The 27,017-nt window shown below is 37.1% G+C and overlaps 1 protein-coding gene across 2 annotated transcripts; it reads left to right on the top strand.

Moving 5' to 3' along the window:
- The first annotated feature begins 1,716 nt into the window (after positions 1-1,716).
- LOC311078244 (dynein axonemal intermediate chain 1-like) lies at positions 1,717-27,017 on the top strand. Of its 2 annotated transcripts, XM_084106982.1 has the most exons (14): positions 1,717-1,841; positions 3,199-3,246; positions 3,433-3,517; positions 3,602-3,719; positions 3,807-3,850; positions 3,942-4,192; positions 4,779-4,868; positions 4,953-5,034; positions 5,244-5,320; positions 7,951-8,099; positions 8,673-8,772; positions 18,052-18,234; positions 20,466-20,586; positions 26,352-27,017. In XM_084106982.1, the coding sequence occupies exons 1-13, from the start codon at positions 1,803-1,805 to the stop codon at positions 20,532-20,534; spliced, it is 1,335 nt and encodes a 444-aa protein (XP_083963108.1). In that variant the 5' UTR covers positions 1,717-1,802; the 3' UTR covers positions 20,535-20,586; positions 26,352-27,017. The 2 variants fall into 2 exon arrangements, with proteins under 2 accessions (XP_083963108.1, XP_083963107.1); XM_084106981.1 differs by lacking the exon at positions 20,466-20,586.

Here is a 27,017-nt window from a genome sequence, read left to right as displayed (position 1 = left end):
GTACTTTAGAATAAGACAACCACACTAAACAAGTTATAAAAAGGTGTGCAAAAGAAACATTCAGCGATTGTGTAAACAAACTTTAAAAAGCTTTGGGTCAACAACAACAATACTATTATGTCATAGCCCCGCTGTTCCTGTGTAACATGACCTGTATTGTACATACACCCACTAAGTAACTAACGATTATCCCAAATATAATCATAATATTGTCATATCTTACAGGTGAAAGGTGATCCCACGGGCTCTCGTTTTGAGACTACGTTCATTGGAGCATCCGTAGGCTGCACAAAAGTCTGGCATCTTCTCTAATCATTTCCTGTATCATAATGTAAGATGTTTTTAACAAACCAACCTGATTGAAAATCATGAGCAACTTAAGTTATATTGAAAAGAAAGAAAAATTCTGCCTCTCTCACTGATTGCTGGGTAAGTCAGCAGAAACGGTAACGTTAGCTGCTATAGGTCTCACTCAAAGCTTAATGTTATTAGCCAGCAACTAACTACAACCACATCCACAAATATTGTAATTTAAACAAAAGATTAGTTGTCATAAAATCGTTATTGGTGTCAGTAAAGCCTTTATAATCGAACAGGTCGATTGTGATCTCTGCCTTGATAACTTGCGCAAGTAACTTAGCCGTGATACAAAACTATGCTGCACGATTAAGTCGTTTTTCGAAAAGAAAATCTGCAATTTCAACATGTTCCAGCATTCAGAATTATATCCACGTTAATAACGTTTGTAAGAAACCAAACCGTTTGTAAATCCGTCAAGATTTCAACGAGATAAGAGGATTTGTGTTCGTGCTGATCACTCACCTTACCTCAGATACCGCAGAGCCCGCCAGAAAGCTTCACTGTGGTAAGATGGCCGCCGGTGATGCCGGAAGTGACTCCGCCTTAAGACATCTATGGTGTTTTCCCCCACGCCGACTCCACCCCTCGCCACGCCCCCAACTATGACTAGATGCCGACTGTATAATTCTCATAATTAACAGCCCACATTAATACCATATTAACATAATCCTTTACAGGAGTAATACATGTTACTCCTGTAAAGGATGATATTAATATGAATAACGTTACACGTCCTTCACCGCTTCTTCATCGTTGCTTTACCGTGAATGAATACAAACCATTGATGCTTCTCGAAGAGGTCGGCAGAGACACAAAATTAAGAATTTTTTACTTATTTTTAGTTATTTTGTATTTAACTGAAAGAATGTGCTTATTTTTTGTTTTAAAATCAATTATTCAGATTAGTAATTTATAGGTAAATAATAAACAAAACAAAAAATAGTATCAGATTAAATCAACATAAGCTTTCTGGACCAAAAAAAAAAAAGTGTTAAAAGCATTATTATTTTTTTATGCTTTGGGTAATTAAATTAATTTTGAGCCGAGGGAATGATGTTTGTACAAAACGCATTTTTAAAAAACGAGCAGATCTATTGTGATGCCGCAATCGACACTTTTAATTAATTTTCACATTTAATTTGAATCACGACAGCCGTAATATACTTAGTTTAATTGTGTGGTGTATTTTGCCCATTATCTTTAATTTGGGAGGCATTTCTGTGCATTTTGGCCCTACACACCACCTTTCAAAAGTTTGAAGCGGTTTGAGCAGAGCCATATCTCTCTATGGCTCTGGGTTTGAGGGAAGGAATATCTCACTATGCGCGTGCACATCCCGCTGCCATGACAACGACTCACAAACACTAACAGTAACAAGCGTTAGCCGTTTCAGTGGAGGAATTGTTTTGTTGATAAAGTAACTTTACAGTAAGCAAAAAGGAATGTCCGCTCCTCAAAAAGAAGCAGTGAAATCTGAAGAGGTAAATTGTTAACGATATTACAGCTAATGCAAATTCGTAATCCAAAGAAAATAGACTGATAAGTTAGATGGCCTCGACATTAACGCTTGTCCATGACACGTGGATTTTTGAAGGCTCAGGTGAAAGGGAATTTTACTTAACTTTAATGACAAAAGATAACTAGGGAAGCATCAAAACACGAGAATGATTTTGATTTTATTACATTCAATGTAAACAGAGATTCATGAGGGGTATTTCTAACAAGGTCGCTTTGTTGAGGCTCGATGCCTGTCTCAGTCAGAGACTTTAGTAGCATAACAGCACACACAAGAAACGTTATTAACGTAATAAAAAAAGTTATTTTTATTTATAACATATGATATAGTTAACAAAACACAAATAAGGGAGCTGTTCTTCTGAATATCATCACGATTGCAAATGTTAACGTTACATTGAATTTATAGTTAAATAAATAAGAAATAAATAACTTAAGTAACTTCGTTAAAATTACGTTACTTTCAATGTTTAGACACAATGATACAAAGATACAATTACAAATGCTTTAGATACAAATGAGCAAATGATAAAGCTTGGGTTGCTGAATATTAGATCCCTTACTTCAAAAGCACTTATTGTTAATGATATTATTACAGACTATAATCTAGATGTGCTGTGTTTGACAGAAACCTGGCTAAAACCAAACGATTACATTACTTTAAATGTGACCACCCCGCAAGATTACTGTTATAAACATGAACCTCGTCTGAAAGGCAAAAGAGGAGGTGTTGCTGTAATTTATAGTAATATTTTTAGAATTACTAAGAAGTCTAGTTTCAAGTATAATTCTTTTGAAGTGTTGGTGCTTAATATAGCAATATATAGTGTAAATGATAAATCACGTTTGAGATGTGTGCTGGCTACTGTATACAGGCCACCAGGGCACCATACAGACTTTATCAAAGAATTTGCTGACTTTCTATCAGTTACTACTGGCTGCAGATAAAGTCATTATTGTTGGTGATTTTAATATACATGTAACGTTAGATAATGAAAAAGATGCATTGGGATTGGCATTTAAAGACATTTTTAACTCTATTGGAGTTAGACAACACGTGTCAGGACCTACTCATTGTCGTAATGATACCCTAGATCTAATATTATCACACAGAATCAATGTTGATGCCGTTGAAATTCTGCAGCAGAGCGATGACATCTCAGATCATTATCTAGTCTCGATGTTTTTCATGTTATTTTACATTGGAAAATTTACTGTCTATTTCTGTCATTTTAGACATTTTTATTTTATTTCAAAAATACAGGAAATATCTGTCAAATAAAACACTACAAATTCCTTTAAATGTATTATTATTTTTTACAGGGCACAGCTAAGGAACAAGACTGGTACTGGCAGGATTCAAGTGACGAAGTACGCAAACCTTCGGACCCGTGATCTCACTCTACATAATGACACATTATAGTGATATTGGGATGATTATTATACATGTTTCTATTTCTTTTGTTCAAAAGTGATTAAGAAAATGATTGTTCAAGAGTGTGATTGATTTGTTTAAAAGGTTTGTTGAAAGGGAAAAATCCCCTCTTGTGCTTCCAGAAACAGGACATATCCCATCTAGATCATGCAGTCAAGATGATGGAGCGTTCAGTGGTTCTAGATAGAAATGGAGACATTACAGATGGTATATAGAGAAAACATTTATTAGGGATTACTGATGGATGGACAGACATTAAAAATGTTTAACAGCTTTATATCCAAATCTCAGATTTCCTGTACTTTGAGGATCCCGCTGATGAATTTCGAGGAGAGAAGGGCAGTCTTCTCCCGCTTTGGAAGTTCCAGTATGAAAAAAACAAAGGACTGCCTGTGACTTCCCTCTGCTGGTGAGTTTCATACTTTATTAAAACAATGTTTTTTGAGTAAAATAGGAAGCCCTTCTTTGAATGACGTATGTCTTCGTTTATTTTTAGGAGCACTCAATACAATGATTCGTTTGCTGTTGGTCTTGGGTCATGTAAGTTTACTATTTACTCTGAGAGAAAACCTTAGACAAGGAATCTTTTGTAAGCTGAATGACTCTGAACTGTTTCTTCTTACCCCTCAAGATGGACTTACTCATGAGGATCGTGAGGGCATGCTTCTCTTTTACAGCCGGAAGATGCACCTTTACCCAGAATTCATCTTCTACACAGACTCAGGCGTAATGTGCGTAGACATCCACAAACAACGGCCCGACCTGGTGGCTGTGGGTCTGAATAATGGCTGTGTCGCAGTGTACAGCCTGCTGGAAAAGAGTAAGCAGCCCATTTATACCAGCACAGCCAGCTCCGGGAAACACAAAGGCCCTGTGATGCAGGTATGGAGGAGGATGTGACCATGGAGTCATGGGTAAAATAATAACAGTAAACCATCATTACCTATGATATGAAAATGGAGCTGTATGTTCAATACAATGGTCGGAATAGAATACTACTCTTACTAGTTCTGTAATATGAAGTATATGCAGTATTGTATACTGTGTTTGTGCAGTATGCACTATTTTTTAAATATACTTGTATACACTACTGTTCAAACACATTTTTTCTGACAGATTTTTATAATCAAAGAATCCTGATATTTTTTTTAATCGTAGTTCCACAAACAACACATAAGCAATTAATTTAAATAAAATTAATATTGATTTCTGAAGCATCATGTGACACTGAAGTGATGGCTATTTAAATATAATAATATTTAACTGTACTTTTGATCAAATCAATGCAGCCTTAGTGAGCATAAGAGGCTTTTCAAACATTAAAATATATTACCGACCCCAAACGTTTGAATGGTAATGTATTTAAATTAAATTAAATACAGATTTATTATTCAGTGCTTGAATAGTTTTAGTGACTGTTGGTTGATAAAAAAGTCTTGGCTCTTGTGTTTCATTGTCTTCGTTACAGGTAAAGTGGCTGGAAGACGAATTTGACGGGAAACACAGCTTCATCTCTGTGGGCGCTGATGGACGAGTGGTGTCTTGGACACTGAGAGAGGTACAGAAGGAAATATCTAAGTGTTGATTCTAAAACAAGTCCTTTTTGTAAGAGGTTAATTGATGCCAATCATTTGGATTTCAGCGTGATCTAAGCTTCAACAACATCATCCAACTCCCAGCCATGGACAAAGTTCCTGATGACCTTAAGGATGTCATTGCTACAGGTATGGACCACATTACTTTTTTTGTTATAAACACATACTTCTCAAGCGAGCTTCTAATCAGTTCCATTTATGTTCATATCTGTTTTTAGAAATCACACATAACAGAAAGAAACCGTTAAAATGTCAAATGCAATAAAAGTGCTAATGGTGTAAAAATCGCATGCACTAATGTATGATCCTCACTGAAGATATTTTCTCTGTGGTTCTAGCTGGAACATCTTTGGACATTCACAAGCAATGTGACGGGTCTTTTCTCCTTGCCTCTCAATCTGGAACGATTTACAAGGTCAGTCGTATACCATCACATCCAATATGATCGTTTATACCAAGGTCTATCATACAGTCATTCAGCCAAACATTGTTTTTATATACAGTACCCTGTGAACATCTGCAGTCTTGAGTCATTTAGCATTTACACTATTTATTTTGACAGACCAGACAGTTTTGTTTCTCATCTCATACCACGCTTTGGTCTGTATAACTTGTTTTGTTCTAAATGACAAACATCACAGGCCAACACATGTTCTTCTTTAATATTTTCACTCCTACTGACTCCCAACATCCCTCCACTTCTACAAAACACACTCACACACGTTTTCTTGGCTATCTAAATGGGGATATTCAATAGACTTCTATTAATTAATTAGTTATAAATACTGTAACCAAACCTTAACCCACACCCTGACCTTAAAAGAAAACTTTCTACTTTATTTACTTTTTACACACACACACACACACACACACACACACACACACACAAAAATAAGCATCTATGTGACATGCAACAGCCATTAAAGCTAATCAGATGCTTGCAGATTTTCTTTTTTAAGTTTTATATATATGTATACGTATGTATTTTTAATAAAGATAAGGTTAAAAAAAAATAGCTAAACGGATGCTGCAGGATTTATGCTTTAAACTTGATGGATCGTGCTTGGTGGATCGAACAAACTCCAGAGCTGCACAAAACAAGAAACATTATCAAATCAAGTATATTTGTATAGCGCTTTTCACAATACAGATTGTATCAAAGCAGCTTCACAGTATTAAAATAAAATAATACAACAAAGTTTGTTTCTAGTGGAATTTATTGATTGATAGAATAAAATTAAATATCCCCAAAATATCCCCAACTGAGCAAGCCAAAGGCAACATTATGTGGATCATTTTTCACCAGCAGATAATTAAGCAGTATAACATGAGCAGGGCTTAGAGTACTCCGGCCGGGGGCCAGATTTCCGGCTTGAGGGCAGGTCCGGCATCCGGCGCAGGCAAAATTTTATTATCAGGCTGCAAATTACAGTCGGAGGCGCTTGTAAAAAAACGAGCGCGTCGCTTCCATTATGAGCGCGCATACCGCGCGGCTACATTTGAAATAATGAACTTGAGCGCGCAAAAGACGCGATATGTGAACAGGCCCTAATCTGATTTGAATAACACACCGGTCCCCTTCAACCTACCACCTTGATTCAAGAGTCAGCGCGCACAGCTGTCACAGCCAATGGGAGCATGATATTAGGTTGTCTTAGCCAATTGCTAGAGAGGAGGGCGGGTCTTGTGCAGGAACCAGTTCGCAGTTAGCTTCAGAGCTGCCAACTCTCACGCATTCACCGTGAGACACACGCAATTGACACTTAACACGCTCTCACGACACACATCCATTTTCTCACGCACAGAAAAATCTCGAAGCAAAGAGGACACGGAGATCGACAGACTAGACAGAGCAGGTTACTTATGATATAAAAAAATCTCAGCTCTCAGATTCTGTCACTTTTATTACGAAACTCAAACAATAAATACCGTTTTGGCGCTTGTAAATGTGACGCGACCACTGATCTATATAGAATGACATTATATAGATCAGTGGACACGACAGATCCCTAGCAGCACGTGAACCGATCATCTCTAGCTAGTAAATAAACACGAATGAACAATGTTGAAAGATACAGTACAACTTACCGAAATGTATATTCCTCATACATAATATCGACCAATCAATCAAACAAAGGGGTCAATAAAACAGCTGGAGAACAATTATGTCACATAACATTTACCTCAGGAAAGCCATTTGATGACCATAATATAGGCTATAGCACGTTAGTTGGCTAGAAAAAAAAGAGCTATAGAGAGTATTTTGCTAAATATGTGTACTATATTACATATTTATTATATTTTTACTTATATCATTAATAAAGTTGTTATTATAATAAAAAACGCATTATATATCTCTCTGTATGTTTACAGCATTAGGGGAGTTGTTTTTTTCTTAAGAAAAATTAATGCCTATCTTGTGTAGCCTACCTAATATTTATTTAAATGAGTCAATATTAAATCAAATCACAATAATTGAATTGAATTGAAAACCAGAAATTGTATCATGTAGCCTAGGCTTAGTGACATGTTGTCACTAATAAAATTCAGCCTAATAAAATTCAGTTTAGTTACTAAAATGTTTCGACAATCACAATACACTTATTGTGATGCAATAATTTTTTTTACATCCCCCCCCAATCCCCCCAACATCCCCCCCACCCCAACATCTCTCACCCCCCCGCCGCCATAAATCTCACTCCAAGCAAAACTCAAAAGTTGGCAGCTATGTAGCTTGTACACACGCTATATGGAGAATGGAGTTGTTATTTTCTTGACACAGTAAGCCTGCAGTAGTACTGCAAAAGTTTCAGTTATTTTGGCACAATAGTTGTTAATGCGTTGAAAATATGACTGTGCTGTTGCTCATAGAATTGGTTAATAGAAAAAACAGGCTTGGTAAAAGTCCTGGTTGAGCCACAGAAAGTTCAGGCTCAGGATTTTTTTTCACTTTAAGCCCTGCATGAGCAAGAGTGTTGTTGTATAAAACAAGCATTTTTTTTTCATGGTAATTTAACCAATAATGAGTTTGTTTGTCTTTCACAGGGCTCTACATGCATTTCCACTTTCCTAGAGGCGTATGATGCACACTTCCTCAAGACTATCCAGTGTGCGAGGTGGAATCCCTTCCATTCCAACATCTTCATCTCCTGCGGCTTGGACGGCATGGTGAAAATTTGGGATGAGAGAATTAAGTATGAGCACTTATTAGCACTATATCTACAGCAGCCTTTTCCAACTTATCCTTCAGTTGTCTGAATTTTAAATGTCTTAATTGTAAATTTGACAAATCAATTAGACTGTCTATGTTCCGCAAAAAGACAACTTTGAGTTAATAATAATGAATGAATCTTTCTCTTGACTGCACATTTTGTGTACGTGTTAGTAGCCAGACACATTCAATTTACAAATGACTACGCCACTCTTGCATTAAAAAAAGAAAAAGGTGGATAGAGCTTTACCCTCTGAAGTGTTCGTAGGATCTGCAATGGCAGGATAAGCAATTAGAAGTGTGTTCATATATTACAAGTTGACCGAATAGATTTTACAGTAGACTTTTCAGCATCCTGTGACACCACAGACAACAATTTTGACTTGCCCCTCAATTTGTGAAATCAAACATAGATTGTTTACATGACTGCATTTACAATGAAAGTCTGGGGCAAGTTGTATAGAAGCTTGTTGTATTGTTATATATATTGTTTTGACTGAATAGTAGCTCATCTGAAGTATTCTACTATTCCAGTAACAATACATGTGTCTTCCAGGTCTCCTTTGTTCACCTTTGACCTGGGAACTGATGTGATAGATGTGGCCTGGGCTCCATACTCCTCCACTGTCTTTGCTGCTATCACCTCTGATAGAAAGGTAAACAGCCAACCTCTAATACAAACACAATGGTAAAATCCACAATATGATAAAATCCTTTTTTTTCTTTAAAAATAAATAAATAATAATAACAAAAAAGTAATAAATATAATGACATTAATAATACATTTAATAATCCCTCACCTTAAAATAGAAACTTTCTGGATACTTCCACTTATAGCACTTTTTTCATGTAATGATTGCTAATGAAACGGTAGCAGGCTGACAGTGGGACGTCTTTCCAACGGCGCTTGACTGCATCAGCACACACACACGACTCACATTCTGAATGCTTGTGCGAGTAAAACATACATACAATCAGGTTAAACAAAAAAACATAAAACCAAAAGTGATCATTAGTGCAATCAAAAGTAATAATTTCCTGCTCTTAAAATAGTAGATATCTATCATCCCATGGAAACTAAAGTAGCGTCTGTTGTAAGTAAATAAGAAAAGTAAGAAAGTAAATAAAGATAAAAAATAAATAACACGTTTTTAGCCTAATTTTTTTTAAAGAACAAAGAGAAAAGGGTTCAGGACATAACAGAGGCCTAATTTGAACTGTTACATAATGACAACAGCTCAATATAGGCTATGTCACGAGCATCATGTGTGCTACCATCTGCTCTATTGCTCTGACTTTGACTTTAAATGTAATCCTACCTGATCTGGCTTGCTTTGGACTTCCTTCAGTCATCCTCAAGGGAAAGTCATTCTAAATGTGACAGATGCACAACAGCAAATATACTTTATATGTATTAAAAGTTATATATATTGCTACGATAGTCGGTGTTACCGGTGTTAAGTTGCAACACCGGTTTCATCACTTGCCCACCGCGGCACCGAAAAAAAAAAAATATATATATATATATATATTTAACGTAATTACGCAGTATCCCTTTTTTTTATGTCATCCGTTGACTAGCGTTGAATGATCATCACGCTCTTATTAATGTGAATGCTTTTAAACCATTCAAGCACGACAAGACTAAAGAGACCGCGCTGCAAGTCCTGCCTATTACACACACACACACACACACACACACACACACACGACCCACAGAAAAGACGCGTGTCAGTATCGAGTTCTCTTTCGGGCTTGAACAAACACACAAATTATGCCAAAATTGTCCGTTTTGTCGAGTGTCCTCATAAGAGCAGTCTTAAATGATTTAAATGAAGTTCTGTCATTAAGTCAAGAACACACATGACAATAAAAATGATTTACAGATGGTGCCCAACCAGAATGCCTATTACCGCCGCGGCGGCGAAAATAAACCAGCCGCATTTCAAAGTCGTTCCCGAAATGACCGCCAGGTGGCGCAAAGGGACATTGTGCAAATCAGCAGCAATTGCCGTATTTTAAAATGTAAGTGGGTTGAATATAAAACCCTAAGCCTAATAGGCATATTTTTAAATAGGCATATTTTTTTCATATATATAAATAGGCCTATAAGGCTACAACAGAATAGAACCAAAGATAGAATCAATTTTAGAACTGAAAAAATAGAATCAAAAGTTAAAAATAGAGACGATATTAGGAGCAATGACGCTGAATATTTTTACTATTCTATTGAGGAATTAGATAAATGAAGAGCTCTCGTGAGCGATACAATCGGATAGTAATTTATAGTGATTTCAAAAGCAGTCCTTAAAAAAAAAAAAATACATGGAGTAGTGTGGCATAATACGCGGAACGCGTTTTAGTTAAGATCCTGGTTTCAATGCCCTTAATCTATATTGGCTAGGCTACTGCTTTAAAAAAATGTCACAACGCGTTTTGAGATTGTTTTGAATTAAACATTGAAGTTTAAAATGTAGTGTTTTGGCACACCAGGCCGAGTGGCGTTACACATTGTTAAAAAATCAGGTTTTATTCTGGCATGTTGAATTGGCGTTAGATTTTTTTTTTTTAGATTTATTAGATTTAGATTTTAGATTTCGTTAGATTTATTTTTCTCATAACAGCTAAAATAACTTAATATATGCCTTGTCTTAATATGACCTACTTAATATAGGCAATAGGCATATAATAGCCTATATAATAAATTAGCAAAACTTGGCCACTAAATATTTAATTTTCAATTATTTTAATTATCACAATTAAAGTTTTAATTTTATTAAATTGAACAAGCGCAACCATCAGCATTTAATCAAATATTCTAAAAGATGTATTATTAATAATAATGTTATTTCAACATAATATTTCGTTTTTTCGACATAATATGTGTGCGTGCAACAAGCAAGATGTGTATTTGTAAATCCGGTGATGCGTGCATTGATTTCTATCAATAAACTAGTGTTTTCTGACAGTGTCGACAGCAAAGATGAAGTTGACGATCGCCATATTTGTAGTGAACGCACCTAGAGAGAAATGCACATAAAGACATAATCAGAGAGTAGCCTTTTTATTTTCGTTTTGAATTATTTCGTTTGAAGACATTTCAAGCTTTGTGTATTTGATGTATTTCTCATGTCTGTGTGAGGCATACGCTGAGTTTCGTTAAGTTAGGAGGATGAGATGCACTCCAGCTGACGTGCAATGCAAGTGACCGCGCGGGCGCCTCCATGATTAGTGTCTGTTATATTTGCTTCTCTTACTTATTAAATACAGGCAATTGGTTGATGAAAAATTGATTAAAATTAAGATACAATTTATAGAAAACGAAATTCACTTTAAAGAAAGGTTTTCTACTAAACAAAACTTAATGAAGTGGTCAAAATCATGTCTGATCCACTCCATATCCATCTCTTGATATAATGCATCCTATCTTACTCGTGCTGTTCACTTTTCATATTCAACATAGATGGAACAAAATAACATTATAATATTTTAACAAATATGATACTTAATGAGATTATTTAATGGCTACAACAGTATAGTAGGCCTATAGACTCTATTTGTACAAATTGCTGCACATTAATTTAATTAAATGAAACCTTGTAATGAATTCACACTGTATAGGGTAGACTGTGTACAGTTGAGACACCTTATGTCTCACGCTATGCATTGTTCTAAAGCCAGGTTTTATTCTGGCATGTTGATAGTGTTCGACAAACGCGGCGGCGCGTTCATTTGAATGAAGAGCGCTTCTCGCTCTTGTGAGCGAACACACACTGGAACGTTAGGCCATGTCGCAACGAGTGAATCGTGGCCGAGTGGTTGAACTTACGTTACGATCATTTAGATGACACGGGTTCGAATCCCGAACTAACTTGGACTACTGATGTTTTTATATTAGCCTATTAATGCATTTTATAGTCTATTGTTGATGCAGAGAGATTTGTCTAGTTCTAAAACATAGTTTTTTGCTTATAGCCTATTTACAAAATAAAATCACCATGCATTTCCATTTTACACTAAGGAACAAATATTATACAATGACTTTACTTCTGTAGCCTATAAAAATTCCAATCGTAATTTCAAAAGCAGTTCTGTTAAAATATATGTATGACGTTTAAACGACAAACAATAAAATCAGAACCAGTATTTGCGTTCATGGTTCCAGTGGCAGTAATGCATCTGCGGCTTTTCAAAATGTCACAAAGCGTTTTGATATTGTTTTGAATGAAATATTGAAGTTTATAATGAAGTGTTTTGGCACACCATGACGAGTGGCAAACTCTTTGTTTTGTTTTGCAAACTCAGCTAGCCTGTGGGGGGTTTGGAGAAAGCAATAGTTGCTTTATCGTGGGGGTGCAGGACAGAGGTGTTAATGTTCCGTCTTTCATATGGAGAGTGTCGGAGCCAGCCTGATGAGTAGGCAAAGGCAAAGTTCTTTTAAGGATTAATCTCAAAATCTCCAAAAGTCCATAGTCTATGTACAGTAGGCCCTATATCTTATTAAATTATATATTGTAGTTTTATTGATTGTATTTAAAGGTTTTCCACACACAATTTCAATTTAGCAGATACAGAGCTCTTTAATTCGCGACCCACCTCGTTTTATTGTAAGGTGAATTCAGCAAGGCATGTTGTATCTTTGAAGGAACAAAAGCTATTTGTTACAGTTTTTTCTTTCGTGATTTGTGTGGATGACACACAGCGACATATACAGTATTATCAGCTGTATGGTGTTTTTTTACGCTGAAATGCTTAATTTCGAGAAAGACCCGCCGCGCGCAGTGAGGGAGACCAAACTTACTAAAAAAATATCCAGCGCGAGAGAGGCAAAGAAAACGCCTGTTCTTAATTTATGTTGCTTTGAACTTTTTTCGTTTTGTACCGTTTTAATTTTTTTAATTTAGCTGCAATTTCTTTGACAATAGAAATTTAAAATGTTGCAAGAATAAGATTGTGTTTCTTATTTTGCATCACAAAGGGAATAAACTCTATCGATGCAACCCTGTTTAAATAAATAAACTGTTCCGACACTTTATTCATACCTTGAAATGTGCGATGGGTTTTCAAACTTAATTAATTTTCTTTTTCTTTTACATTTTCATTGTTTATATTTTAATTGAAAGCAATACTGTATTGAAAGTATTTTTCTGATTTGTTCGATCTGTTTTGAAAAATGTCTTCCGTTGCTATGGCCGGGTATCACTGTCAGTCATCTCAATCTCGTGAATGATTCACACACACAAAAAAAATAATTTAGCAGATTAAAGAGAGCTTCATCATCTTAATTTTCTGGTGCAATCGGCTGACAGTCTTCCTTCATCAGATGTGTCGTCTTTGCAGCGGCTCAACTGGAATGTAGCAAATTTATGTTGTAAATTGATAATTAAACAAGATGATTGACTTTAATAAACAGATGCATATTTAAGCATCAAGAATGGAAAAACATAAACACTGTCGGCTACACTGAGATTCGATCTCAGATCGTTTGAAGCTCCGAGAGGCTATTGTTAATGCATTGATCACAGAGCTATCGTCTGAATAGCCTAGGTCTACTATTTTCTCTGTTTTAAAAGTTTGTTATATTCTTTTTTTATTTGCTTATGTTTTTTAACATTGGCAATTTACTGTCTCGAAATTATGTGTCGAAAAAATTATAAAAAAAAGTGTTTTTACAAGACCTTGTGCTGTTTATTTATTTATTTATTTTATTATTATTATTATTATTCTTATTATTATTATTATTATGCAGATGTTAATTCAGCCATTCTGTTGGATAAAAATTGTCCCTAATGTAAAATGGAAATTAATGGTAATTTTATTTTATAAATATAAAATATTTAATATAGGCTATAGGAGAAAAAAACAATATGGTGTAGCAATATTTTAGAACTATCAAATCTCTCTGCATTAATAATAAAAAAGTAGCCCATGTTTGTTCGGGATTAGAACCCGTGTCATCTGAATTATTGAAACGTAAGTTATAGCCTACTACTCGGCCACGAATTTGTTTTGTTTTAGTTTGTTTGAAATGTATTTTTACATATTTTGCTTTCGTTAATGTTAACCAATTCTGTTGTAGCATAATAGGCCTATATTTTTTTCCCTAAAAGTTTGTTTTATTCTCTGCTTTGTTTGTTTATATTTTTACATATTCAATCAGTCTCATTTTTGTTCAAATAATGAAAAACGTTTTTTTTTTTTACAAGATCTTGCGTCATGTTTTTTGTTTTGTTTTGTTTTTAAATAAACATATAGGAAACTTACCTTTTAAAATGCCGCAGTTGCTGCTGTTTTGTTTAGCCTAGTCATTTCGCGAACGACTTTGAAATTCGACTGGTTTATTTTTGCTGCGGCAGTAATAGGCATTGTGGTTGATTATTTATTAAAGAATTCAATTGATAATCATAACAACATGTAAGCCTATTTAATTCTGAATATAACAAAGAATGCTTAAACCGACTAACATCGGTTAGTAACTGCAAGTCCTGAAAATGTTTTAATTTTACGGTAAATTATTTTAATTTATTTCACTGTTATGTTTCAGTTAATAAATCTACAAACACATTAAAATAACACGAAGTAAATGACAAGTAACCTATTGACATAGCCTTTCTAAATTATAGAAAAACTGGGCACACAATGTTAACGTGTGTCTACTTTGTTTAAATTTAATGAATTTGAATTCGTTTAACCACAATATTTATCTTGAATTTATCTGTGACCTCAGCTCAGATTACTGCCGCGGCAGATTACGTCATAAAGAGAATAAACTGACACTTTTCAAAGTCTGTGATTACAGCGCCACTCAGCGGTAAAAGGCAGCAAATACACATCCCAATTTTACCGCCGCGGGAACGGCGGCGGTAAAAGTCTCATTCTGGTTGGGCACCATCTGTAGGAAATTTTTTATTGAATAAATTGCAATTCAAGTTGATAAATTCTGAATAAAATTTTGGTGGTATGGCTCTGTTCAGGGAGTCCTCTGACCTTTCATGAGCACCATGAAATAGCAGAGAGTCAGAGGACAGCAGCAGCATTAGGGAACACTCACACAGTTTAGGACTGGGAGAGCTGAACTATTCCCCCTATGAACAGAGCAGCAACGATGACAGAAAGCAAATGCCACGTTATACACGACAAGGAGGAGCTGGGGAGATGGCGGGCTGCAAAGAAAAAGCAGTTAGGAGCGAACTGAATCTGTTTAAAGAGGGTGCCCTGTTTTATCGTAGCCATTAGCAGCGAGGGGAGTTGAACAGCTGATGCAAAACAGCTGAGCAGATCAGCTGATGAGACTGTGTTGTTGGCCAATAGCGTTAGCAGCGTCTTGACTACCTGGCCTGCCAGAACTGACGCTTACGCTCAATTCTTAAAAGAACGTAGAGATTTGTGAGAAAATGGGACGCGTGTCAGATCGCGTCTCTGTTAGCAGCGCTGGTCTTAAAGTGTCATTAATGTTAATCAAAGAACAAAGGTAAGAATTACTCACTCAGACCCGGCGCCAGGAGGATTATTAAACCGGTTGCCTAATAATCATGAATGCACTCCGCTATCTTTTAACACATCTCCGGCGAACGGATTCTTCACGCAAAAGAAAAACTCTTCATGAAGCGCAGTGAAATTCAGCGACCTATGTGGCGTTTCCTGATGGATCGAGGTTGTTCGTTAACTTCATTTTATACGTGCAATTCACACGAGCTCTAAGTGCATGCCAGACTGCTGCGATAGTTAAACTTTATTAATGAAACAGAGGGAATCATTTCTTTAATTTTTCTTCTTCTTTTCTTTTTTTTACCGGTTAGCCGGTCACACGGCTTTCATAATTTTCAGTTACGTGACTGGTGCGGAGACCTGGAGTGTTATTTACATTTTTTATTTAGTTTTATTCATATTCATATTCATATTTTGATTTTGAATTAGTTTTATTTTTAAAAAATCGGATTCAACCCATGTTCTCAAGCAGTGAAAAATAGAGGACACTGACAACGCGCTATAAGACAGGACCGAGCAGGTAATATTTAATTCAGCTTGGTCCGAATCAAAATTACAGCTGTGAAACCTCCCCCGGACCACGGTCCGGACCAAACGGACGAAATTTGGTCCGACGAAAAGAGGTAGTCTCGGTCCGGATCAAACTGAACAAAGGTTTGGTTCGTTTCTAGTGTGAAAGCATTTTCTGTATGGTTCGGACTTTCAGACCATTTACAGGAAGTTCCGGTGGTTCTCGCGTAGACTAAACAACTAAAGAAGAATATTTATGTGCAGTCCTGCCCACAGCGTTTCTTCCAGCTGATCACACACACACACACACATTTGTCCTGTGTCCTGCCGGCGATGATAAAATGTTCGCACAACGAGGACGTTCATTTGGCGAATGTGAACTAGCCTCGAGTATAGTCGGTGCTGCAGGGAGTAATGCCATAATAATAACAGTATAGTGGCAACGATATGCGTCTGTTCATTCATTCTTGTCAAAGTTACCCGCCGACTTGACAATACGCTGACGTCAGACGCACGTCCGTTTACAAACCAATCAGTGTTAAGATGCAGCCCACATAGATGATGACGACAGGACGCAAGTACGTCATGAAAAGTTCTTTAGTGCGCTCGCATAATTGCAATGTGAAATCAAACCAAAACTAACCTAATGTATACAATGTATCAAAACATGAACTTTGGTTCGGACCTTGGTGCGGACTTTCAGGTGTGAAAGGGCCCAAAGTCTCAACTTTCAAATTTGGTCAGTCAAAGAAAATTAAACAATAAATAGGCCTACCGTTTTGTGGCTCTTTAATGTGTCGTGACAGATTGCCTCCGACGTTAAAGGGATAGTTTGCCCAAAAATGATATTTAAGCCATGATTTACTCACCCTCAAGCCGTTCGAGATGCATATGTCAATCTTTTTTCAGACGAACACATTTTCAGTTATTTTAGAAAATGTCTTAGACCTTTCAGTGGTTATAATGTGAAGCAATGGGGTCCAGCTGATTCACGTCGCAAAATGTGCATGCATCCTTCACAAAAATAATCCATCCGGCTCCAGGGGGATAAACGAAGGCCTTCTGAGGGTAATCCGTGCAGTTTTGTCGTAAAAATATACATATTTAAAACTTTATAAACGAAAATAACTGGCTTCCGGTGGCGGTCGGCGCGCGTTCACGGAGATGGTTGCTGGCAAATGACGTAGGACGTACCGCAGGAAGCATCGTGAGGTAGAGCGAGCGTGACAGCGCAGCCAGAGAGCAGAGCAAAACAAAACTCTACGTTCGCTCTACGTCACGACGTCATTCATCTCCATGAACGCGCGTCGACTGCCACCGGAAGCCAGTTATTTTCGTTTATAAAGTTTTAAATATGTATATTTTTACGACAAAACTGCACGGATTACCCTCAGAAGGCCTTCGTTTATCCCCCTGGAGCCGGATGGATTATTTTTGTGAAGGATGCATGCACATTTTGCGACGTGAATCAGCTGGACCCCATTGCTTCACATTATAACCACTGAAAGGTCTAAGACATTTTCTAAAATAACTGAAAATGTGTTCGTCTGAAAAAAGATTGACATATGCATCTCGAACGGCTTGAGGGTGAGTAAATCATGGCTTAAATATCATTTTTGGGCGAACTATCCCTTTAATCTAACTCTCCTGACTGCTTTATCGGACAAAAATGGTGGATTTTGATTGGTCAGACTCAGATCGCATGGCAATCAAACTCCCTGCAAAGGATGAATTGACACTAATTTAAGCACCAGCTTTTTAAAAGCTATGTAATTTTTTTTTTTATCTTGAAATATATTATCTTGCTTGCTGACACTCAGAGCCAAAGCAAGAAAGGTGCTAATATCTGCTTCACACTGAAAACATCAAAACATAAACTGATACTACATAAATGACAAAGACTACAACTTCCTGCTCCTCTTCTATTTCTTTCACAGGTTCATGTGTTCGACCTCAGCGTCAACAAATATGAGGCTCTCTGCCAACAAATAGTGGTGTCAAGGAATAAAAGGCCTGTGAAAATCGAATTCAACCCTGTCCATCCCTTCATCATCGTGGGTGATGACCACGGCCATGTCATCAGCCTCAAGCTCTCGCCCAACCTCCGCAAGAAGCCTATGGTAAGTGATGCACTAATATTATGTATAGGCCTCCAATGAAATCACATGCTTAATCGATCAGTGCTGTTTCAATCACTGCTGTGCTGAATACTTCATGTGCTGAATTGCTAAATCTGCGTCTTTGTGACCGCTTCAGACATTCATTTACAACACACACACAACCCAGTTACTGAACGTCTCAGTTTAACTAAGTGACATTTGATGAGAATGTTTCGGGAACACATTAACGTATTGAACGTAAATTTAAATATCATTTGTTTGCCAGGCAATAAACATAGTAATTCCAGATACAAATCCGTCAGAAAGAATGTAGTGTGGGAAAAGGGCTTTCAGAACAAATAGATGCAGAGAAATAAATGACATGACTGAAGGTCCTTGAAGCTTTGCAGTGATTCCAGAGTGAACAAAGTCAAATGAATAATTCAGGTTCCAAATCGACACTACTGTTCCAAAGTTTGGGCTCGCTAAGATTTTTTTTTTATTATTTTTTTATTTTTTGTGTATAAGATGTTTTTGAAGAGGTCTCTTATGCTCACAATGCCTGCGTTTATTTTATTTTGAAATATTGTGAAATAAATGTAGAAAATAAAATGTTTAAAATAACTGTTTTCTATTTTGATATTTTTTTAAATATATTTATATCAGCAACAATTACTCCAGTCTTCAGTGTCACAATGACTGTTTGTGTTCTATTTCACTGACGAAAATAGTTCCAAAGGAAAACACTCAGCGCTGCGTTTTGAATGTTTCGGCCTTTTGAACGAATCGTTTGAATGAATGACTCAGAGGGCCCTATCTTGCACCCAGCGCAATTGACTTTGTACACCGATGCATGTATCATTCCTATTTTGCACCCGCGCACAGCGGACTTTTCCCTCCACAGATGCACGTCGGTTAACTAAGAAATACACTTGCGCTCCCGGGGGCGGTTCAGCGCAAAGAGGAGGCGTGTTCCGGCGCAAACGTTCCCTCATGCTATTTTACAGGTTTAGAAAACAATTCCGCCACTGACCGAAAAAAACTAGTTTAAAGTCAGTGGCGCGTTGCGCATGTTATTCATATGCTATTTTAAGGGCTCATGCTTGACCTTAATCAATGTAGCGTGTGCACAACACGCATACACTTTGATTCTCTCATATACACACAGACGCAGCAGTTATCATTTTTGCAAATCATACATTATTACGATAGATAGATAGATAGATAAATAGATAGATAGTTTATTATAAAAGCATACATCTAGCTGACACATTTACCCAAATTATCATACGCCTGTTTAACCGAACTTAATTTGGGTGTGTTTCTCCATCCCCAACGTCCCTGACGAGAACGTTGGTCTCCTCGGCTGTGAACCGCTGCCGGCGCGCGCCTGGCAAATCCGCCGTTACAATAATAATCCGCTTTAGAACAAGCGCGCCTGCTCTTAAAGGGAATGTGAGATGACGCTCTGATTGGTTTATTTCATGTTACGCCCAAACCACACCTATGAGTAATGAAGCTACGTCAGACCAACACATTTTAGATTTGCGTCGGGCGCAAGAGTCATTTATCCCGCCGGTATAATAGCAACAGCGCCGAGACCCGCCCACAAAGTTACTTGCGTTTCGCGTTTGTTACTTGAGTTTCAGATCGTTAAAATAGGGCCCAAAGACTCACTCATTAAGACGGTCTCTTGCCGCCACCTATTGGCAGTTTAGTTTCATGTTTAAAGCATCATTGCATTTTTTATTTGTATATTCAAACATTTATTTAAAACATCAGTCTCATTATTTACTGCAGTTGTAATTTTTCAGTGTAAAATAAATTATTTAATTTGATTGAACAGCCCTATAGTGTCTTCACCAAAACTGAATTTGTTGATCAAATGTAAGAATGTGATATGAAAGAGGATGCATTCATTTAATAAGGCCAATAAAAAAGAAATAAAAAAATGGCCTTTATAAAGGAAAATAACGCCCTGGGGGTAAATGCAAATGTCACAAATATGCAGATTTAAGTAGGCTATGTAAACACTGATAGAACACTGATGAGAATATTGCTTCAGAATAAATTATATTTACACCACCAAAAATTTATGCAAACTTCTCAGCTAATGCCAGTCGGGTGAGAAAATCTTGCCAGTAAATTATTTTGAGCATTTTTTGTGGTTTACCTGCAGTAAAACAGAACTATGCTTGTGTTGTTGTGAATACGGACATGTTTAATGTTAGCATGCCCTGCTCTTTCTGCAGTCAGTAATCTATGATTCTTGCCAAGAGGAACCAAGAGGAACTGAAGAGGCTGGAAACGCCCTATTCTAGATGAGGACGACGACGAGAAGAGGAGATGCGTCTGCACAGAACAACCCGACAGGTAACATTAATACAAATCAATACTCACATGTATGCAGAAATAACAGTGGGACACATGGGGTGTGCAATATCACAATATTTGATCATGGACGATTAAAATGTCTCCACGATCTGCTTTTGAAGAAATGTTGTAGTATCGTGTTACTGCGCACATTCAATCAGTTGCAGTTCTGTTACATTCGCATCACATGTTAAGGCAGAGGTAGAGTTACAGTCACGGGACACTGCCATTCACAAAAGTTTGTTATTTGCATGTGATTGAAAGCCTTGCCGGTTAAACATTTAATTCGCATACACCCAAAGCTCACAGGCACTAAAAGCCTGTCAAACAGCGCCTGGATACTGGACTAAGTTATCTTTCTAGTCTTATTGTGCTAATACTGTCAAATACACACAAGCTTTACATAAACACAGTTGGTTATGTCTAAAGTGAAAGCAAATATTTGAGAGAAAATCAAGTGCGTGTTATATGCATGTATATTAGATGTGTACCGGTCTTAAAGTGACAGTAGCCTAATACTAAACATGCTGCCGCTTGTCCTTAAAGTGCCCCTATTATGCTACTTTAAAGGCTCCTAATGTTGTTCGGAGTCTCCTACAACAGGATTAATTGACACAGTTTTAGGTAATAGAGGCCCACAGCTGATTAGCAGAAATATTTCAGTAGGAATAATAATGCGAGTTAGCCAGTTAGCAGGAGACCTATACAATATAAAACTCAAAACTAAGTATTTTGAACACCGGTAGAAAATATATACATCAATAGAATTAGTCCTACTTACAGGTTGCCCTGGTGAAAAAAAAAAAAAAGCTAAATATACTTGCAGCCAGACTAATTATCAGTATACTTCAAGTGTGTAAATGATTAGTTAACTTGAAGTGTGCTATTTTGAAACAACTAATTTTGTACTAAGTATATTTTAGTAGTAATTAAATTGTAGTAAAGCATAACTTCAAGTGTATTTAGTGTACTTTAGTGTACTAAATTGGAACAACTTTAAGTATACTTAGGGGGTAATAGTAGTAGGGACTAATTACATGCTTGATTAGTGATATTAAAGTGTACTTTATATGTGTTACAAGTACATTACAAATTCATTATGAGTGTCTTCGAAACATACAAGAAATATACCCAGGTGAAAAAGAAATATATTTAAAGGTGTGGTTGATTATGATTTCACTATTTTAACTTCAGTTAGTGTGTAATGTTGCTGTTTGAACATAAACAACATCTGCAAAGTTACAACGCTCAAAGTTCAAAGCAAAGGGAGATATTTGCTTTTAAAGAAATCGCTTTTTAAGGACTACAACAAACGGCTGGTAGAGACTACACGACATTCCTCGGTTAGTGACATCACCAACACTAGAATTTACATAAACCCCGCCCCCGGTAACACGATTTATAGATTATCAAGACAGAGGGCCCTATCTTGCACCCAGCGCAATTGACTTTGTACACCGACGTATGTATCATTCCTATTTTGCACCCGCACAAAGCGGACTTTTCCCTCCACAGACGCACGTCGGTTAACTAAGAAATACACTTGCGCTCCCGGGGGCGGTTCAGCGCAAAGCGGAGGCGTGTTCCGGCGCAAACGTTCCCTCATGCTATTTTACAGGTTTAGAAAACAATTCCGCCACTGACCGAAAAAAAACAGTTTAAAGTCAGTGGCGCGTTGCGCATGTTATTCATATGCTATTTTAAGGGCGCATGCTTGACCTTAATCAATGTAGCGTGTGCACAACGCGCATACACTTTGATTCTCTCATATACACACAGACGCAGCAGTTATCATTTTTGCAAATCATACATTATTACGATAGATAGATAGATAGATAAATAGATAGATAGTTTATTATAAAAGCATACATCTAGCTGACACATTTACCCAAATTATCATACACCTGTTTAACCGAAGTTAATTTGGGTGTGTTTCTCCATCCCCAACGTCCCTGACGAGAACGTTGGTCTCCTCGGCTGTGAACCGCTCCTGGCGTGTGCCTGGCAAATCCGCCTGGCAAATCCGCCGTTATAATAGGAATCCGCTTTAGAACAAGCGCGCCTGCTCTTAAAGGGAATGTGAGATGACGCTCTGATTGGTTTATTTCACGTTACGCCCAAACCACACCTATGAATAATGAAGCTACTTCAGACCAACCCATTTTAGATTTGCGCCTGGCGCAAGAGTCATTTATCCCGCCGGGAAAATAGCAACAGCGCCGAGACCCGCCCACAAAGTTACTTGCGCTTTGCGCTTTGACACTTGCGTTTCAGATCGTTAAAATAGGGCCCCATATATGCTAATCAATGACTAGAAGATAACTACACATCAGCTACATAAATTCATCAACTAACCATTCAGAAATGTCCTGTTGCTTCTACATGTTGTCACTTCTTCTTGAGTCTCTCCATCTTTCTGAATCCGGTTTGAACATAAAAGGCTAAAAGTTTTTGAAATTTTCAGTGTGAGTGCAAGCTCTTGAAGCTCCGCCCTCTGTGCCGGGAGCCGCAGCTCATTTGCATTTAAAGGAACAGACACAAAACGGTGCGCTTTTGATTAAAAAATCTCTATTACCCCTTTTCCACCAAGGCAGAGCTGGTGCTGGTTCGGAGCCAGAGCCTAGTTTCAAATCGGTTCTTTGTTTTTCCACCGCCAAAGCACCAGCTCCGAACCAGTAAAACTGGTTCTTAAGTAGCACCAAATCATTGCAGGGTCTAGAACGGAGCCAAGAAAGAACCGCTTGCGTCAGGGGCTGGGGGCGGGGTTACCGTGACCAACAAGACGAATAGAAACTTGTGACCGCCATTTTTAAATAGCAGCTAGTCGAGCTAATAGCAGCTCGATTATAATATCCGTCTATGTAAGTTACGGCGAGCTGCACGAACACGTTGGATTCCGATGTATTTTTGCAAACCCATGAGCATCCATAGTATTGCAACGTCCGTTATTGTTGATGGCTTGTTCGAGATGCATCGGAGCGGCGAGGACCGATCGGAGCTGCGGGAGTGTTTGGAGAGCATACGACTCCTTGTGCTTTTAGACCGCTATCGCAGTGCTTTGATGTCATGCGGCGATCGATCTGCGAGAAGCCGATGCATCTCGAACAAGCCTGGCGTGTTTGGTGCTACCGCATTAGCGGTTGCTGGGCAACATGAGACGTATACAGTGACGTAAGATCTGGCTCTGTTGTGGCTCTCTAGCCGGTGGAAAGGCAAACCGGTTCTTAGTAAGCTCGTCAGTCGAACCAACTCTGAACCAGCTTTGGCTCTGGCTCTGAACCAGCACCCGGTTCTTGTTGGTGGAAAAGGGGTATATTACAGAGGTCATATGAGATTAAACCATACTTACTATAGCAGCTGGTCTGAAAAACAACAAATATAAATATAAAAACAAGAGAGATTATATATACACACTAGGGCTGGGGGAATTAACGCGTTAATCTTTGTGATTAATTTGAGATGTTTAACGCGTTAAAAACAAAATAACGCAATTAACGCAGCACTTTTTTTTGCCTCGTTTTAATGATTTACTGTTGCGGCTGCTATTGAAAACATGATTGAAAAGGCAGGACATATGCCGTCTCGCCCCTCCTTGTTCGGCGATCATGTGTCGGCGCGCTGCGCTCTCTGCTCAATGTTTTGCTCCGTGTTTGCGCTGCTTGTTCTGATCTGTCGTTAACGGCCCAAACGCTCCAATCATGTGCCGATCACGCACTGGAAAAGCAAAGTCCGCTCAAATAAGGTGAAATTTCTCTGTAGTAGCAGCCTAGACTTCTGTTTGCTGAGCTGGTATAGCCATGCTGGGCAACAATGGTAAAATGACCTGCTCTGATTACATGCTCTGGTATTAATAGCTTTGTAGGTCTATATTTTATTTTGATAATTAGTAAAAAAAAAAAGAAATCTGTTAAATTGATTATGTTGATTGATTATTGAAAAAGAATAATATATTGATATATTGATGTTTAATATTATTTTAATAGGGCTATTTTTTTCCTGTGTTGTTTAATTTAATTAGGTGATTCTAAGTTTAAATATTGATGATTACAAGCTTGGGGACAATGCAATTAATGGCAATTAATTATAGCAAATTGTGCAATTAATTAGTTAATTTTTTTAAAATCGATTCCCAGCCCTAATACACACATATATATAAGGCAGGCAAATTATGATGAATGATTTGTTTTCTTTTTAAGAATGACAGTACGCTGAGTACAATGTACTTGGTGGGTGATATAATCAAAACCCTTCAGACTCAGCAGTTTCAAATGTATACTCTCTTATAAGCATCCCTTTTAACAATGTAATCTTTGTACTTATTTGTAATTAGAAATATATATTAGAAAGTAATCAAAAAGGCAATAAGGTTGTCAAGCTTGAACAGATATGAACACCAATCAACACACACTACCATAATTGGCTGGTCATCTCAAGACAAAGTAACTTTATGTGCATAACATGTTTGTTTTTTTTTCAAACTTTTCAAAGATCAAGACAAGTAACATTCATTTAATGCAAATCTTACCTAGAATCACAATATAATGAGGTTCCAAATGTCACACGCCATGCAAACCTGAAGAAGCTGGGTAAAATTAAAAACAACACTACGTTTTCTATTAAATAGTAACAAACCCCCCACCCAAATAAAAATCTAAATTCTGTCATGATCACTCACCCTTAAGTAGTTCCAAACCATTTAAGACTTTCGTTCATCTTCGAGAAAAAAACTGACATATTTTAATGAAACCTGAGAGATTTACATATCCCTCCGATAAACGATTCACCAAATCTTTTTCACGTTTCAGAAAGTTAAATCGCAAACATCACCTAATCCATATGAATCGCGGTTTCCTCCTAGTCCTCTAAAGAGACACGATTGCTCTTTATATTTTTAACAGTTTAAATTTAGACTTCTAAATCCATCACATTCAAGTAACATGTACACACGCACAACATATCTGATAAACGGAAGCTCTGAGTGAGGTGCGAGGTGAGCTCATTATCATAAGAACCAATAACAACCATTCAACAGCTCTGGAACCAATCAGGACTAGTCACGTGTGTTATGCTATTGTTTGAATTTAAACAAGTACAAACTTTTTTAAACATCTTTGGAAAATGTATCTATGATGCATTTCAAATAATATGATGTTGAAATCCTTGTGGGAATTTCAGTAGTACAAACGTATCATGTAATGGACAACATTCTTTTAAGTAGCCTTTTACAAGTAGCCTGCAAACAAGTAAAAGTGACTAAAACATTAATTTTAGGTATGCTTATTGCAATGCTTAATAATAGTTGACTGAAGTTTCTAATACATTATAAGTTGTTCAAAATATTAAAATGATAAATACATAAATATTTAAAATATATTGAAGTAGGCCTAAGTGTTCATACATATTTTAAACACACTAAAAGCTTAATCATTTTGCTATGTGCTTACACAAAGTACTCATAAAATGTACTTTAAGTAAGAGCAACATAAGTATGTTTTCTTTAAACACACTAAAACTTCACTAAAAGTATGCTTGTGTTTAGCATATTTCTTAAAAATCTAACTAAGCATATATTTATTACCAATGTACTTCTAGTGCACTTGTTAGAAATATGTTTAAAGTATGCTTGTGTTCATACTGGATCCTCACCTGATTTGCACTGGTGTGTTCAGTCTAATGCTGTATGTTAACACGTTGTTGCTGTGTGTTTTTCAGTGAACTTAATGTTTCCTCATGAGCTGGTTTTATTTTTTTATCTTATCTTCAAGCTCCATGTTGCACTTAAGCTACACAATACAGCACAGCAGGCCCGGAGTGATGCGTGCAAGTGGAGGAGACGCTGCGCATGACGTGACGTATTGCATTCTGTATCTTTGTAGCCTAACTTGTGCAACTTTGTACACATTTGTTACTTAGGCCTACTTTGCTTAAGATATATATATTATTTATAACACACCCAGGTTCCTAACCAACGATGAAGACTTGACAGAGCAGCCATCAAGTGTTAGACAGTATTCTAGGTTATTACGTGAGGGAAGTTTTTTGTCCAGTAATTAGAATCTCTGTGTTTTTAGAATTTAGTAGTAGGAAATTACTAGTCGTCCAGTTTTTTATATCAACTATGCATTCTGTTAATTTTGTGAATTGGTAAGTTTCGTCAGGGCGTGAAGAAATATAGAGCTGAGTATCATCAGCATAACAGTGAAAACGAATTCCATGCTTCCTAATGATATCTCCCAAGGGTAGCATGTACAGAGTGAACAGCAACGGTCCTGATAACGGTCAGATAAGTATGATTTAAACCATGCTAATGCAATTCCACTAATGCCAACATCATTTTCGAGTCTATTTAAAAAAATGTTGTTGCCAATAGTATGAAATGCAGCACTAAGATCGAGTAACACTAATAGCGAGATACAACCATGACCGGATGA

The sequence above is a fragment of the Abramis brama genome (assembly GCF_963993115.1).
Source record: "Abramis brama genome assembly, chromosome: 2".
NCBI lineage: Eukaryota > Metazoa > Chordata > Actinopteri > Cypriniformes > Leuciscidae > Abramis > Abramis brama.
The sequence above is the reverse complement of the archived record's forward strand: the minus strand, read 5'-3'. Positions and strand labels throughout refer to the sequence as shown.

Coding starts and splice junctions, on each gene's coding strand:
- LOC311078244 (XM_084106981.1), top strand. CDS start 1,803: ATGTCCGCTCCTCAAAAAGAAGCAGTGAAATCTGAAGAG. Junction 1,842..3,198: donor AAGCAGTGAAATCTGAAGAG/GTAAATTGTTAA, acceptor TATTTTTTACAG/GGCACAGCTAAGGAACAAGA. Junction 3,851..3,941: donor TGCTGTTGGTCTTGGGTCAT/GTAAGTTTACTA, acceptor TTACCCCTCAAG/ATGGACTTACTCATGAGGAT.